This window comes from Cynocephalus volans, chromosome 13 (genome assembly GCF_027409185.1).
Source record: "Cynocephalus volans isolate mCynVol1 chromosome 13, mCynVol1.pri, whole genome shotgun sequence".
NCBI lineage: Eukaryota > Metazoa > Chordata > Mammalia > Dermoptera > Cynocephalidae > Cynocephalus > Cynocephalus volans.
The window spans coordinates 41,450,744-41,468,593 of NC_084472.1; the positions used below are offsets into that span (position 1 = coordinate 41,450,744).

The 17,850-nt window shown below is 40.1% G+C and overlaps 1 protein-coding gene and 1 pseudogene across 1 annotated transcript; both read right to left on the minus strand.

Annotated features, from left to right (window-relative positions):
- Nucleotides 1-467: 467 nt before the first annotated feature.
- LOC134361622 (replication factor C subunit 3-like) lies at nt 468-2,513 on the minus strand (annotated as a pseudogene).
- A 4,425-nt stretch (nt 2,514-6,938) lies between these two features.
- Nucleotides 6,939-17,433, minus strand: ATP5F1A (ATP synthase F1 subunit alpha). The gene is made up of 12 exons (XM_063077257.1): nt 17,299-17,433; nt 15,588-15,666; nt 14,927-15,096; nt 11,987-12,160; nt 11,721-11,887; nt 11,370-11,518; nt 10,886-11,037; nt 10,557-10,781; nt 9,842-9,949; nt 9,574-9,718; nt 8,820-8,970; nt 6,939-7,157 (listed from the first exon to the last, which is right to left on the minus strand). The coding sequence occupies exons 1-12, from the start codon at nt 17,356-17,358 to the stop codon at nt 7,076-7,078; spliced, it is 1,662 nt and encodes a 553-aa protein (XP_062933327.1). The 5' UTR covers nt 17,359-17,433; the 3' UTR covers nt 6,939-7,075.
- Nucleotides 17,434-17,850: the final 417 nt, after the last annotated feature.

A 17,850-nucleotide genomic window follows, 5' to 3' on the forward strand; every position in this document is an offset into this window, starting at 1 on the left:
CCCAAGTACTTTAATAAAAACATGCTTATTTCTTAGTACCAACCTATAACAATATGAATCAATGAAATAAAAGTTGGATATCTACAGTCTCAATAGAAATAATACCTGCAATTTTCTCCATACCCATGCTATTATGTTCCAGAATTCTTATATTTCCCTGCAAAAATATAATTCTAGGTTGAGGTAAAATAAGATTAAAGGTAGTACCTTGCTAAGGAAAGAGTCACATACCTGTGGTCAAAAATGCTAATCCTAAAGGATAAAAAATAAGTTTTGTTTTCTTACATGTAAATCCTCTTCAGCAGATGAGGGATTGGTTGGAAGGGAATGGGAGAATCAACAATCCACACTTGAATAACAAATGTTTAAAGTAAATTAAAATCATCTTCCTGAAATCTAAAGTTTCTAGTTGTGTCCTTTCAATATACTTCAATAGAAAAGAAGCAATTATTTAACTTAGAGGATAATGATTAACAGTCCACAGAGGAATTATTACCAAAAAGAACACACACGCACAGGTAAGACATGACTAAGTAAAGTTAGTTTATTTTACCTACACCTCTTCCTATATAAACTGTAGATAAATGCTAATACTGAGAAATGTTTGGTAGAATTACTGATAGAAGTCAGAACATTACGCCTTCCAATCCATCCTCCATGAACTTCTTATAAAGTGCCATAAATTTGGCCACAAATGCTTCCAAGTGATAAATGGCTTTGCTACCCAGCTGTAGACGATGTTCATAAAAAGCTGCCATCTGGGCCACTTCTCCTTTCAGCTGTCCATCACAATTATGTAAAAGTTCTGAGAGAAGACCCTTCATTATTATCTCGGGAGGAATACAATGGGTTAGAAGCTCATAGAGTCTTCCACGAACTTCAAGGAGCCTTTGTGGTGTCTGCTGACTGACAATTGCATTTGCAGTCTCTCTCAGATACACCTCCCAATCCGTCTCAGGGATTTCTTGATCTGCAGTAAAAGGATATTGTTGTACTCTGCAGGCTTCACACATAAGGAGGGCTTTCCTGAGATTTCTGCAGGACTTCTCTGCAAGTCTATGAGCCATTTGTGAAGGGAGATTCAGACCTTCCTTCTTGCACACAGTGGATAACACATGGCAAATGTCTTCAATGCTGGGAGCAGGGACACGAACTGCCAGACACCTACTGCGAATGGGAGGTATCAGTTTAGATGTAGAATTGCAGCACAAGATCTGCAGGTGGACATATACTTCTCCATGGTTCTGCGCAAGGCATGCTGAGCATCTTTGGTGAGTTTGTCAACTTCTGTCAATAATACCACTTTAAAATCTCTTTGAGAGTTTGTTTCAAGTTGCTGTGATTGTGCCACTGTTTTCAACATCTCCTGAATTACTACACGGTCACTATTCCCAGCATCACTTGCATGAGTTTTCAATGCCTCCCAAACAAGATTCCAATCTTACTGTAAAGTAAGGTAAATCATAACCAAAGCCAAAATTTTCATTGTTTTAGCTATTATTTTAGTTATACTAAGTTTCCATTTATATTGTCAGAGCTAGAGCTCAGACCCCATTACATAGACTGGGTCACCAGACCCCTCACAAAAGATGCCGGAAGCTGCTGGCAGACGAAACGACCTCAGTACTCAGCGGCAGCAGCTTACAGGTCCAGCAGTGGCCTTGCAGAGTGTCCCGGGGGCACTACTACCAGCAGCAGCAGCAGCAGTAGTTGCCTCCCCATGGCCCCCCCCCCGGGGGGGGCATCTGGGGGAGGGAGGTGTGGATCAGAGCCACTCATCCTTTATACTTAAGTCCATTACCCAGGACACCTGGGGGCCTGGGATAGATCTTTTTGTAGTAGATCTATTTTCAGTTCTCTGAGGAACCTCCATATGTTTTCTACAATGGCTGTACTAATTTACATTCCCACCAACAATGTAGGAGAGTTTCCCTTTTCTCTGCATCCTTACCAGCATTTGTTATTTTCTGTCTTGTTAACAGCCAAGAGCTGAAAGAGGCATTAGGAGACTTTCAGCAGAGCTAAAAAGACAAGAATTTACAGTTAACAAATAATTTCAAAATTCAAGTCTGAAAGCCATAAAACCTCAAATTTCAAAAGTCAAGTGCCTTATTTCTCAAATGCTAACCATCCCCCAGTGAAAAGATACACAAAAAATTACATTTTATGACAGCCGTTTGGTTGCCACATAGAAAGACCATAAGGCAGAATATTTAGGCCTACCTGGTAAGAACAGCCGGGTGCCAGTGAAGTCTATCTCATGTTAATAAAAAATAGTATTTGAATCTCAGATTTGTTTTTCCTGGTTCATTGCCGTAATAGGAGTTGGGCTCTCGCTCAGCAAAACCAACCAGGAAAAGGGCCGTACAGCTTTAAGGAAACTCTTAACATCCTCTAGCATAACTCTTAATTTACATGAACAGTTAAATGACTTACCAAATTCACACAGCTTATGGACAGTAGAAACTAAAATCCAGATTTCAAGACTCACAAAGATTCTTTTCATAGAGCATATTTGCTCTTATAGTATTGTTTGTCCCACTTTCATTAGATAAATTGAACCAGACTTATTTTAAAATATTCTACATAAAGGGCCTGCTAAAGCTCACAGAGAGGTAGGTATAAGAAGCATTTCAGCTTTCAACTGCTCATAAAAGATTACATAGGCAGCATTTCTGTCCATCTATCTCACAATTAAAAATTGTTTGGACCCATCATGAGCAAGTTAACAGAATAGATAAGGACCGACTGGTTAGCTTACTAAGTAGAGCATGGTGCTGATAACACCGAGTTCTAGTGGTTTGGACCCCCGCACTAGCCAGCCACCAGAAAAAGAAAAAAAGAAATAGTGTAGAAGAGTATTATTCATAATTAGTATAACAAGAAACCTGGAATATAAAGGCAAGTGGAGCTCCCAATTCACCAGTTTTTTTGTTTCACACTGGCCAGACACACACACACACACACTGGCCAGACACACACACACACACACACACACACACACACACACACACACACCACACACACACACACACACACACACACTGGCCAGACACACACACACACACACACACACCCCACACATCAGATTAGACCAGTAGTTACACACACACACACACACACACACACACACACACACACACACACACACACACACACCCCACACATCAGATTAGACCAGTAGTTACACACACACACACACACACACACACACACACACACACACACACACACACACACACACACACACACACACACACACACACACACACACACACACACACACACACACACACACCCATCAGATTAGACCAGTAGTTAAAATTTGGGATTTGATTTATAATGGACAAATATCTTCACTTAAGAGATGTTTATTGAGCATTTATGTGCCAGGAGTGGGCTAGGAGATCCAATCAACAAACAATATGTAGTCCCAGTAATAAATTAGATGATTCCAACCCATTAGGAATTCAAAGTTATTTTTCTTCAAAATGGGAATCATCACTGACACTACTACGTACAAAATGCTACAGCAGCAGTTCAGCTAAGTCACTGCATGTGCCAGGTGACACCTTAAATAGGTCCTAAACAATGAATGTAGCAAGATATTAGGAAAAAAGCAAAAAGCACAGGAAAATGAGCTGGAAGGAAGGGGAACCTAGGGAAGTCTTAATACAGGACAGGTTAAAGAAGATGGCTACTAAGATTGAAATGTATAGAACTTTCTAATCAAAATTGACTACCATGTTCCAGAAAAGGCAAATCAGATCCAGAAGTGATTTTGAGAGTCAGATATCTAGAGGAAAAATCAGAAATAACTACCTGCTGTCTAGTCCAATGTTCCTGTAAGCACTGAAAAAGATTTAATTTGGTACTTGAAGGACTTCCCCTTCCCTACTAAAGGTAGTGGAGTATATCCATATATAATAAACATATTTTGACTTATTGGAGGAGGAGAGAAAGAAACTGGTTAAAATGAAGTTTCTGTATAGCAAATCCCCATTACCAAAATAAAATGGGGGAATCCTGAATACTTTAGAAACATTATAAAACATGATCCTTGCAGACAAAAGCTTTTATAGATCAGTAAAAAAAATTTAATTCAGTAAGAAGAGACAAAGTCTATAAAAAGCTAGTAATAGAAGAAATAAAAAAGCTATTAAAATATAAATAAAAATACAAGTTAGACGAATTTCTGCCTCACAGACTGACAAAAAAAGAGGAAAAAAAGAACCCTAGAGAACCAGCTCAGGAATCCAATATTTCAAAGAGCTCCTGAACAGAAAAAATGGAAAACAGAAAATATATTCCAAATTAAAGGATATGCACTGCCATATTTAAAGAAACCATCAAGTGCTCCAGCACAATGAATAAAAGTAGATCTACACAGATATATCAAAATAAAATTTCACAATTAAAGGGATCAGTAATCCAAATAGCTTTAGCACCTGCAACACTAGTGCTTCAACACAACAGAGTATATACCAGCCCACCAGCACCACCAACCGAGATGGTCTGAGAAACATTTTCAAGATGAAACTTGTAGAATGTCTGTTAAGATTAAACACATTAATATGAACAAGAGGAGATTTGGGGTTAAATTAGTGATATCACACGACTTAGCCAAAAACAGCTTTTAAGGTCAAAGAAATTGCAACTGTGAATTGCTTTATCCTAAATCATAACCTGTTCATATGGTCATGATAAAATTATGTTGGGGTGTGTGGTGTATTAAGTGTGCACATGCAAAATTCTCATCATCCATTGGGTGAAATCAATAGATTATACATATGTAAAAGAGGTGACATAATAACTACAATATGGAGACAACTGACAAAATAAATAGAAATTGGTTGCTTTTGGAGTGGATGAAGAGGTTGGGAGTAGGCAAGGAATTACCGTTTTCATGAACAGCCTTGTCTTGTCTGATACTTTAAATTATATACGTATGTAACAATTTTAAAATGGAGCAAATAGAATACAGAAAGATCCAGGCATAGATGAAACTTAAATAAGAACCATTTAATAAGTGGAGCTGAAAAAATTGGATATGCATATGAAAAATAAATGTATTTCTAACCTCTACAAAAAAAAAGTGAGTTAATTTTGTGCCAATTTGTTTAGGATATGTATAGGAAAAAACACTGCTTTTCCTTCTATATCCACAACTCTCTCAATACTTCACTTCCTGACACCCTGTGTGTGGGGTTTTCCCCACCAAGCAGTTCTCCAAATCTGTGGGCACCAACTGCGTGTCCTATAATTTAACCCAATTCTACCTACTTGGAAATAACATTAGATCCCACAGGTTCGGGGCTCAGTCCCACAAGACTGCCCCCATTTCACGCACCAATTGCAAACCTAGGCTGTCACCTGTGCTTCTGACCTACGTACTATAAGTCAGAAGCTTCCACAATATCCCCTCAGGTTTGATCACTTGCAATAACTGATCATAAAACACAGGAAAATAGCATACTTACTAAATTATGGGTTTATTCTAAGAGGATACAACTCAGAAACAACCAGATGTACATGGAGAGGTGTGGGTGAAGGGGGATGGAGCTTTCTCACCACTCCAGGGACACCATCCTCCCAGCACCTCCCATCAGCCTGGAAGTTCTCCAAATCCTGTCCATTTGGGTTTTTATGGAGGTTTCATTACGTGGGTGATTGATTAAATCATTGGCCTAGTTGGAGGGCAGGGAAAAGGCTGAAAGTTCCAACCCTCTAATCACTTGGTTGGTTACCCCAGCAACAAAGCCCTATCCTGAGGATGTCCAGGATCCCCAACATCAGCGATCTCATTCTCATACAAAAAGACACTTGTAACACTGCAGATTCCAAGGGTTTTAGAAGCTGTGTGCCAGGATGTAAGAATGAAGACCAAAATGTTTTTCTTATTACATCACAATAGTTTGGGACCAAACACCAGTCTAGTCTACTACAAAGGAATTTTAGATGTGATTAATGTTTAAAATCAGTAGACTTTCAGTACAGCATATTACCCTCCACAATGTGTGCTTCATCCATCTAAAGGCCTAAGACCTTCCCTGGGTCTCCAGCCTGCCCACCTGCCCTTTCAAACTTGCCAGTCCCCACAATACTGTGTACACTGTATATATATACACACACACACATCCTATTGGTTCTACTTCTCAGGAGAACTTCTACATGAATTAAGCTCTTAGATGACAAAAACAAACCTTTAAAACCCTTGGTAGAAAATAGTTATCTTTGTAACTGTGGAGTAGAGATTTCCTAATTAAGATCAAAAATACACACCAGTTTGATTAAATTAAATAAATACTAACAGTCTGATTATAATTAAGAACTGTTGCTTATGAAAGGATATGTTAAAACAAACCACACAATGAGGTCCAGATACTTTCCCACAATTCTTTTTATTCGTATCACCTCAGTTTTTGTCCCCATTCTTCATATTCCACTTACCAATTTTTCATTCCCTTGAGAATTTTAGTTGTCCTATTCTTTTCCTGCCCACAGTATCTTTACGCAGATAGGTCTTCTGGATAGAGAAGCCAATCAGGCTCTTCAATATTATCAACTTGCCACATATACACAGTCATCCAGTTTGTCAGTTTCTCTTTCACCTACCACAAAGTACTCTAGAACCTTGAAAAAGAGCTCAACCTTGAATTATTTAGCTCTGCTGATTGTACTAATACTCAAATAAAATAGGTTAAGAAGCATATTTACCAATTCCTCAATGTAATCTCAGTTGTTTTAAAGAATACAATATCATAAAACAAAGGTAAACAGGGCAGCTGCCAAAACAAATAAAAACACAAAAGGGCAGGCCAGCTAGCTCAGGTTGTTAGAGCACAATGTTATAACACCAAAATGAAGGGTGCAGATTCCCTTACCTGCCAGCCACCAAAAAAAATAACAACAACAACACAAACTACAGAAAACCAACACACGATACCGAGCTTTTATTTTTAATATGATTTCTGTACATCAGGAGTTTGGGAGTAATTCTTTTACAAATGAAACTGATTTACTAGAAGAAATGATGACAAAACCAAACCAGTATGTGATGTAAATCCATAGGCATTTAGGCTTCAAATCCAGCCAAGAAATTTGTTACAATCTCTTTCAGCTTTGCATCTGACTCTTCAGAAATCTTTCCATCAGCCCTATTTGGAAATAAAAAGCAGACCATCAGTTCTGACCTAGAGAAAAAATTGAAGGACTGACCAACTTCTGGTCAAGATGGCGGAATAGACGGTCCCCAGTGTCATTCTCTCCCATAAATCAACCCATTTACAACTATGAAAAAGCAACAACTGCTAAGATGGGGGCATCAGAGCTCAGGAGAAGAGGAGGAGAGACCTACGTAGTGTATGAAAGCGGGAGAAGCCATGATGAGAGAAAGAAAAAAACCACTCCAACTATTTCAAGTCCTGGCCACCTCTAGGCTGGAGCTGCCGAGCACACGGGGCAGGAGCTGTCAAAACCCACAGCTGTGCCCTTTGGATGAAGGTGCTTGGAGGCAGCTGGGGAGAAGAGGACCTTGGTGGCCCCAGGCCACAGGGAACAATAGGGTTCCCACAGACCCACACAGGAACAAGGAGCCACAACTGAAATAAAGGAGCCACTCAGAGGCCTGTAAGTCATCGCAGGGGACTGGCACATGGCCCGCCCCATGGGAAGTGTTTGGAGCACAGGCAATGGGGGAGATGGGCCCACCGGGGGAACAATGGGGCACAGCAAGGACAGCTGCTCTGCCTCCCAATCAGAGCAGGACCAGTCAGAGGAGACTGGTCAGGAATATAGAATTGCATGGGGTGCAGTTTGATGAAAAGACTCAGGCCCAGACCACAGTTTCCACAGAACCCAGGTACACCAGATCTCACAAGACCTGGAAGTACTTATAAAGTCAACCATTAAAACCTGAACTGCACAAACAGCCTTCCCTAGGGAATCAGCAGCAAAGCAGCAATTTAGCTCAACCAAAGAGCTCAAGTACTGGTCCCCACAGGAAGTTCCGCTGTTTTAGAAGCAAAGGACAACAAATTAGTTCCAGCACAGAGTTTAAGTGGTGGGAACAGCAAATAATCCAACACAAAACTGAAAGAAGAAACAAAATACCAACAACCAGAGACAAAGCTTGATATTAAGTAGTAAAGGTCTCATTTCACCAAAGAACACCTATAACACCTAGAAGGACTGGAAGTCCCTTGGGTTACCAAGTCAGAAAGGGGGAAGGTCAAGGCCCTCAGCCATGCCCCCTGACACCCACAACCAGTCCCAAAGGTGGGGGCAGGGCCTTGGCTGCACCCCCACCCCAACCCCAGTGACCAACCACCAAGCTACTGCAGGAAGCACCCCAGGCCCTCCCAAGCCGGGGTGATGGTGGGCCGAGGGCCTCGACCATGCCCTCTGACATGTGCAACCAGCCCAGCAATGACCACCATGCCACAGCAAGAAGGGCCCTGGGTTCCCGAGCTGGGGTTGTGGGGGCTGAAGGCTTTTGCTACACACCCCCATATGCTCCCACCCCAGCAGTGACCAAGCCACCACTGGAAGCCCCCTGGTCTCCCGTGTGCGAATGAGGAGGGTGTCACAGGCCTCAAGCCTGCCCCTTCCCCTTCCATCCCTTTTCCTTCTCCTTTCCCCCTCCTCTTCCAACTAATTTGCAACATCATAGAATATAAAAAATATTAATAAAAGATAATTTTTTTAAAAAAAGGAATAAATTGAATGACCAACCTAACTACAGAATTGAAAAGAATTCTAAAGAGCTTATCCTAGAACTTAGCTGTTTATAAAAAAAAGGCCATCAACTGCATTCATACCTGATATTGCCCAACAGGGCTTGGTGCTGGCTGACAACATGTGTCAAGAAAGCATTCTCAAACTTTGTGATCTTGCTGGGCTCCAGTTTATCAAGATACCCCCTTACACCTGCATAGATAACAGCCACTTGTTCTTCAATCGCCATAGGAGCTGAAAAGAAACAAAGAATGTCAAGTGAGTTGATATGTTAATAAACTCAAAGAAACTTGTTTTTTCCTCTAATTACTAATACGTCCCTACACATCACTTACGCTTATATTCTCACAGACCTAGAACTCCACTTAATACTCCTTCCCACCTCCCTTCCCAGGGAACAGTTTTTTCTTATATATGCAAGCCTTGATGTGTAATCTTTCGGTATAGCCCATAAACACTGTTTATAATCTGGCAGTGTTTGGGGTATAAATAATTAGTTGAAAATTTTGGGTTAAATAAAAACAACTAACATTCTTTTAAATCTGCCAAATTCCACAGTCATACCGCTAAGCGGGTAGAGGAACATAAGAGGTCTTAATTCCTAAAAGAAATTTACTTAGTAAATTTTTCTGATTATTAAGTTCGTACCATTTACATTCAAATGGTGATAAGAACTGTACTTTAGTTACGTAATGTATACATTAATTGCACATTACTTAATTAACTGATGAAAGATAACAGCACAAATTACAGTCCGTGATACATGATGTAGCTCTGTGGGCCTGGGAAGACCCTAACGTACAATAGAAACTTGACCAAATGAAGAAAAGAACTCACAATACTGTCCTTGCTTCAGCAACTCAGTCAGACGCACACCACGACTCAACAGTTGTTGAGTGGCAGCATCGAGGTCAGAACCGAACTGGGCAAAAGCAGCAACCTCACGATACTGAGCCAATTCCAGCTTCATGGTACCTGCCACCTGAAATACAGAAATTATTGGTATTATAAGTCAATGATAAAGAGCACCACACAAATAGTCAATATACTGTAAGATTTTGACCTAATAATATACTCCAACCCTGCTACAATGATACAAAATTACCTGCTTCATAGCCCTGGTTTGGGCAGCAGATCCGACACGGGACACAGATAAACCAACATTAATGGCGGGGCGGATACCTTTATAGAACAATTCTGTTTCCAAGAAGATCTACAATGTAAGGAGAATACACATGCTAGCAATCTTAAAGAAATCATTAATTTTCAAATTTAAGTCACTGTGCCAAAAAACTAAAATCTAAAATCTGAGGAAAAATGCTAAGTGTCTGCTTATGGTAGAGTCCCCCAAATCTTTCACAACCCAAATCGACCTATATATCCTATTGCTGAGATAAGGAAGTGTGCATGAGAAAAAACAGATAATGTATTTATATTGAAATATATACAAGTGAAGTAATAAGGATCTCTGGGATTTGCTTCAAAATTATCTAGGGGTAAAGAATAGTAGTGGGTATAAATAAAATAAGAACAAAACACACTACTCCATGAAATGATAACTGAGTGACACATGTGTTTTCATTATAGGAGGGTACTTCAAAAGTTCATGGAAGGATTCATATTATCTTTTCATTTTATTTTTCCAGGAACTTTTTGAAGTACCTTCATAGTATTCTCCTTATTTTTGTACACGTTTGGAATTTTCCATAATAAAAAGTAAAAGGCATTTAACAAATCAGTTCATAACCACTAGTCTCAACCAATGTCTTGGGAGTGCCCAAACTTTTTTTTAATGCTTACTTTAATCATTTAAATAATACCTGTCCATCAGTGATAGAAATGACATTCGTTGGAATATAAGCAGACACATCACCAGCCTGTGTTTCTATGACTGGTAAGGCAGTCAAGGAACCACCACCAAAAGCATCATTCATTTTGGCTGCTCTCTCTAGCAGCCGGGAGTGTAGGTAGAACACATCACCAGGATACGCCTCACGGCCAGGGGGTCGGCGGAGCAACAGAGACATCTGACGGTAAGCAACAGCCTATGGTACAGAAGAGGGTCATGAAGTTCACCTATTAAAAGCTGCAGAAATCAACTGTGATTGTAGTGCTAATACACAGATTCTAAAAATATTTTTCCTTTGACCTGTTTGGATAAGTCGTCATAGATGATCAATGCATGTTTGCCATTATCTCTAAAATACTCTCCCATAGAACAGCCAGAATAAGGAGCCAGGTACTGAAGTGGGGCAGCATCAGAAGCAGTAGCTGACACAACAATGGTGTACTTCATGGCATCTAAGGAAAAAATAAAAAGTTTTACAGGGTTATCAACATTGTAATTTTAAATCAGAAGATACTATAATAAAAATTATCTAAGTGCTAAAAAGATTTTACTATTAAAAATTAACATGAGTCAAATAGCTTCCACTTTAAAAAAACTGACAAAACCTTTAGATTTACTGGTTTTATACATATTTATTTTTTACTTATTGTTTCTGTTTTACTTCTTGATTTATATTAAAAAGTGCAGTTCATTAGGGAGCAATTAAAATCAACCTTCAATAAGTAGAAGCTGTTCAATAGATTAGCAGCAGCAGAACAGCAATGGGACTAAAGTTCTTTAATACCTGCATCTGTAAGTCTCTTCACCAACTGGGCAACAGTGGATCTCTTCTGACCAATAGCAACATAGATACAGTACAGCTTCTTCTTTTCATCAGATCCATCATTGAAACGTTTCTGGTTAATGATTGTGTCAATAGCAATCGATGTTTTCCTTTAAAAAGAGAAAGTAAACATAAACCTTACTAAATACTTCAAAGGACTTCACAACTAAAATTGTACTACTAGTATTAATCCTCATATCACATTCTACTGCCCCTTTTATATCCAAAGCATTTACCATTTCTAGACTAAAAAGTAATTTTCCCATTGAGCAATTTTAGTTAAAAACTTTTAAAAGGCTTTTGAGTCTTTACCCAGTCTGTCTGTCACCAATAATCAGCTCACGCTGACCACGACCAATTGGCACCAAGCTATCTACAGCCTTAATGCCAGTCTGCATTGGTTCCCGCACAGAGATTCGAGGAATGATTCCAGGGGCTTTCAGGCCAACTCGCCTACGAGTCTTGGAACCAATTGGACCCTGTAAAAAATAATAATAACAATAATAAGGAACCTTGAGAATAATCAGTTTTGATGTTTGTTAGAAGCTGCAACCACATCTAATGAACATTAAACCTACCTTTCCATCAATGGCATTACCAAGGGCATCTACTACACGACCCAATAGCTCCTCGCCAACTGGAACATCCACAATGGCTCCTGTCCTCTTCACAATATCTCCTTCCTTAATTAGTTTATCATTTCCAAACACGACAACACCAACATTGTCAGGTTCCAAGTTCAGAGACATACCCTATACAAAAGACACAAATGAACACCAATGAAGCTGCGACATTCCTTCCTATACACCAATATTTCATGATATGAAAATAGGGAAGGAAAAAAAGCAGTACTGTATTGTCCTTTTCATCTGGTTTACTTGACTATTTTTCCAATTAATACACAACCTTCTTTGGTTAAGACTTAAAATATCAACATGTTCCCTTGGATAATCTTAGGATAGCACTAGGGTAAGCCTAACATGCTCATCATCACATCCTGGAAGAACTAAAAGCAGCAAAGAAATTGGCCAGGTTAAGTTTTTTCCCACTGCATTGCCTTTGGTTAGGACATTTGAGCTGAGTGCTCACTACGAAATAAAGTGATTTGGGTCAAATGGAAATTTTAAAATATGTTTGATTTACACCTTTTTATCTATCAGAAGCTCCATAAACAGTACAAGGAATTATCTAATCAAAACCTGTATCCCGGGCCGAGCCCGTGGCGCACTCGGGAGAGTGCGGCGCTGGGAGCGCAGCAACGCTCCCGCCGCGGGTTCGGATCCTATATAGGAATGGCCGGTGCACTCACTGGCTGAGTACCGGTCATGAAAAAGACAAAAAAACCCAAAAAACAAAAAAAAAACCTGTATCCCTCCAGTTAGCTCACTTGGACCATGGTGTTGGTAACACTAAGGTCACAGGTTTGGATCCCTGTACCGGCTGAAAAAGAAAGAAAACCTGTATTCCTTGGGTTAATAGGAAGTGAAATTATTAAAAGCTACCCAATTGTAGCCAATCAAGAACAAATTTTCATAACAGAAGAGCACTAAGTCATCTCTCATGATTACAACTAGATCTAAAATTGGTAAGATTTTAGGTTCCTAACTCGTGTCTGAAGCAAAAGGCTATTCCAGGAAGTGTCCAGTCAGTAATGAAAGCTCAAGGGAAGTACTTAAAATAAATACAGAAGAGTATGATGGCGTATCATTGCAGTACAAAAACTTCAGCCTATATCTAATGTTCAATATGGTATCCACTAACTACATGTGGCTATTTAAATTAAATCAAATTTAAAAAATTAAAAATTCAGTTCCTCAGTCACACTAGCCACATTTTACATGCTCATTATCTGTGTAATAGGTACTGTATTAAACAGCACAGGCCAAAACATTTCCACCACTGCAAAAAGTCCTATTGGACAGTACAGTTCTAGATACTTGGATCTGAAAAGTTAAAGGGAAATTCACAATTTATCTATTTCAACCTAACTTTTTAAAAATATATGGTAGTCCCCCCTTATCTAGTTTCGCTTTCCTCAATTTCAGGTACCAATGGTCAACTGCAGTACCAAAATTAAACAGAAAATTCCAAAAATAAACAATTCTTAAGTTTTATAATCCACGCCATTCTGAGAAGCATAATGAAATCTCACGCCACCCTGCTGTGTACACACTATACACGCTACCCGCCCGTTAGTCACTTAGTAGCCCTCTCAGTTATCAGATGGACTGTCACAGTACCACAGTGCTTATGTTCAACTAACCCTCATTTTACTTCAGAATGACCCCAAAGCACAAGAGTAGTGATGCTGACAATTCAGATATGCCAAAGAGAAGCCTGAAAGTGCTTCCCTTAAGTGAAGAGTTCTCAACTTAAAAGGAAAGAAAACTTGTACGCTGAGGTTGCTAAGATCTATGGTTAAGAACAAATCTATCCATGAAATTGTGAACAGCATACATACGTGTTTTTTTTTTTTTTTTTTTTTTTGGTGGCTGGCCGTTATGGGAATCCAAACCCTTGACCTTGATGTTATCAACACCGTGCTCTAACCAAGTGAGCTAACCAGCCAGCCCTAGTTATTGTCATTAATCTATATCTAATTTATAAACTAAACTTTATCATAGGTATGCGTACATATAGGAAAAAAACAAAGTGCACATAGGGTTTGGTACTATCTGCAGTTTCAGGCATCCATTAGGAGTGGTCTTGGAATATATCCTCTGCGGACAAGGTAAGAATTCCCCATGAATAAGGATGGATTACTGCATATATTGAAAGTAAGAGAGGTTAAATTTTTATTCAAGGTCCTACAGCTAATGATAACTTTGGGCTCTACAATTTGTCTTCCACATCAAGTGGCTCTTATTCCAAACTGGACACTAGGAAGGAGGATCAAAATTATCCTCCCCCGTATCTGTGTGCTCAGTTGATAGTCCTACTGCCCTGATCCACCCAGATATCATTCTCTGCTTTTCTTGCAGAGACAATGACTCCTACAACTTTTATTTCTCACCCCACTGGCTGACTAGGCTAAACCTAATAGAAGGGAGAAGACCTGTATCATCAGGGAGCTTCAGATAGCTACACCACTAACTCACCTTTTAAGAATAATAAGTCTACTCTTACTAGAAATACAGAGTCACTGACTTTCAACTCTCCATCAGAAATGAATGTAGCTAAAATTACCAAATGCTTTTGTATAAAATGATCTTAATGGCTAGTAAGAACAGACTTGAACTTCTTGTAACTTAGATAAAAGTTAACTCAATTTTATATCTTGGAGCCAGTGGCAACAACTTATGTGTAAATCAGCCGCAAGAGTAAAAAACCTGGCTAACCAAAACTGTTAAGTTTATTCTCTTTACAATCTGATGACAAGGGAAAAAAAAAAAAAAAAAAAAAACCTGAGGCAAATTGAGACTTAACGTTTTAAAAAATCTGACACAATTTCTGAACTGCTTATGAATAACTGAGAAGACACAGATCCTAAAACACCAAAATCTCACTTTATAATCTACCTTTAAGCCGGAAGAAAACTCGACCATTTCTTCTGCTTGTACATTCCTCAGCCCATGTACTCGGGCAATACCATCACCAATACTTAAGACACGCCCAGTTTCTTCAAGGTCAACAGAGGTATCAGCTCCAAGAATACGCTCTTCAAGAATAGAGGACACCTCAGCAGTGCCTATTGAGAGAGCAAAATTCAATTAAAAAATAATCCGGCCTTCTCTATCACATTTACAATGTGCAAATTCGAAGACTGTCAAGTATAGAGTAGCAACTATCTGCTTTGAAAAAACCTATAGATTAGATTTGCCTACTTTTCTCTAATGCTTTTTAGGAGAGGAAAAAAGAAATCTTTCATAGATCGGAAAGGGTACCCACTGCCTAGTATGTATATTTTTTGTTTCCACCCAAGGGGCATTATCAGAACAAAGAAGCTATACCAATATCAAAAGATAAATACGTAACTGTAGTTCATTTCACTAGAACAAGAGAACCTACCAACACAAGGCTAAATGGCACACTGTGGTTTATAAATCTGAGATTCTGTAATCACAAAACAATGAGAAAAAAACTGAAAAACCCACAACAGTTATATAACCGACGTAACATACGTCTTCACTTAAAGATAAGGTAGTTAGGTGTCATGTGGACATGGAAATAATGACCTACCAGTCTTCTGAAGACGAGGGTTAGAGGCATGGAGGTTCCTTGTAGCAATGAAGGATGATCCCAAAGCATTTTTGGAGACCTAATGCAAGAACATTCTTAAAACTTTGATTTTTAAAAAGCCTTTATAAAACTGACAAGCTTAAACAAACGCAGGCTTACCCTAAATAAATTACTGGTGAAAATATTAAATATATTTAAAATGTTTTGCTTAAAATCTGAAGGCTATTAATCACATGGGAAAATACCTTTTGATAACTATAAAAATCTATTACATAGTTCCTGGTACACAGTAAGCACTCTATAAAAAGCTTATTTTAAAAATGCAGTCTTTTTAAAAACAGCTGTTAACAAAGTTTAAGTATTTTTCCATTTAAGTCACCCAGGTACTATTATCGAGACTTTAGATTTATTTCAATTGAGTTGTGGAAATTCTCAGTAAGATAAACTGCTTCCTACAAGGGCCAAATCTCCCTATATTTCCAATTTTACTTAAAAAGAATCAAGCAAATAAACGAAATCTGAGTTAGTAAGTAAATACTAGATTAGAAACTAAGCGGTATGACGTGAACTTTTTATTTATTTATTTACTTTACTGCCTTCAACAAATCCTGCAGCAACCTGGAACCTGGACCACTTTTTCTCCATCCTTCAAATTGTAATGCTGTGATTGGTCACCATCAATACTGAAGCTAATACCTTCTTATCGGAACTAGATGAAAATCATTTAAAATGCTTTTTTGCTAACAGAAGACCAAAATGCTACCACCAGTTGTGTTGGGGCAGTAAAACAGTCAGTATGTTTATTTCATCTTTCAGTGATTACTTTTAAGACAAAAAAATATAAGTAAACGTAAATGCATGTACACAGGACTTAAGGGTTATGTTCTTAACATCAACGGAGATAAGTAACTAGGAGAGCACTGATCCTTACAGGCATTTTCCAACCGTACATTCTATTTACATGAATTCTCAATCACTGCCTAACAACTCAAAACACCAAGTGGACAACTAAAGGACGAAATCTTTAAACGTGTCAAAGTACCACAAAGCAAAATCTTTCTGCCAGGTTGAGACAACTTAGAAACCAGCCTCATTGTTGTCACGGTATCGGCCACATAAAATACTTCTCTGCCCCTGAACGGTGTTTTCACAATCGTTTCTGTATTCAGCGCTAAAGGATCGTCTATTTTTAAGTATTCCAAAAAAACACCTTCGTGTGTTCCCATGCTCTGAACTGACCTCTGAGCATTAGTGAAATGCCAGGACCTGCTAACCTTCATACAATGTCAGGCTCCCTAACTCGCTTCACCAAGAGCTGACAGCAGTCTCTGACCTTCAGCGGGGCGACACCCCGATTATCAGCGGGGACCAGCCTCGCCGTTCTGTAGCAGGCCTCGGAGAGGTAATGCCCAAGCCCTGACCTTCGCCCAAGACCCCCTCTCGGGCCGCTCTCAGACAAAGACAGGAATCCTCTTGATGCCCGTCTGTGGACAACATCGAGGTCACTGTCCCCTCTGCACCACTCTGCACGGGTGGCGAGCAGAAGGGCCGCTCGGCCGCCCGCCCTGCCCAGCCCGAGCAGCCAAGGGTGCAAGATGGCGGCGCCCGCCACAGCCCCTCACACTCCCTGCAGAAAGAGATCCCGGCTGGCGCACCACCGCCCGCTGCAACCCCGCCAGGCGCCTCCCACAGGCCGGTCCCCGGTGCTCACCAGCCCGGCCCGCCGAGGAAGGGCGCGGGCCACGGCCGCGGCGACGCGCACGGACAGCATCTTTGCAACTCCTCCTCGGTTAGCTCCTCCACAGCCGCAACCTCCGGACTGACTGGGACAAAATGGCCGAGCGGCGAGGAAGGTCAAGGAGGCCGGCCCACCTGACCCGGAAGTACCGCCCCTCACCTTCACCCCCGGACGCGAATCGTTTCTGGCAAGCAATTTATTTTTCAAGTGTCATTTTTAAGTTTAAACTTCCAAATGAATGATTAGACCTTTACCAGTTTCGGCCCTGGCAATGTTACACATTTATTTTTGCCTTTCAAGTTGACCTTGTGGTTGCCCCGGGCGACCACGAAGGAGCGGAACCAGCTAAGACGCAGTTCCCAGGCCCCGTTGTTGTGAGGCACCCTCCCGCAAGAATGCACTTACACGCCACTCTTGCAGAAAAGGGCAGTTTATTCACTCCAGGTGGCCAGCGACCGTCTCTCAAGGAGCAACCAAGGGAGAACGGCCCGGGCCTTGGTCTTGTGGGGTTTTTAAAGGCAAAAA

Bases quoted from the DNA above. Each gene is read 5' to 3' on its own strand.
- ATP5F1A (XM_063077257.1), bottom strand. From the start codon at position 17,358: ATGCTGTCCGTGCGCGTCGCCGCGGCCGTGGCCCGCGCCCTTCCTCGG. The intron at 15,667-17,298 runs GTGAGCACCGGG...TTCTTGCATTAG, and splicing joins TTCCTCGGCGGGCCGGGCTG to GTCTCCAAAAATGCTTTGGG. The intron at 7,158-8,819 runs GTATGAATGCAG...ATTTCCAAATAG, and splicing joins GCCCTGTTGGGCAATATCAG to GGCTGATGGAAAGATTTCTG.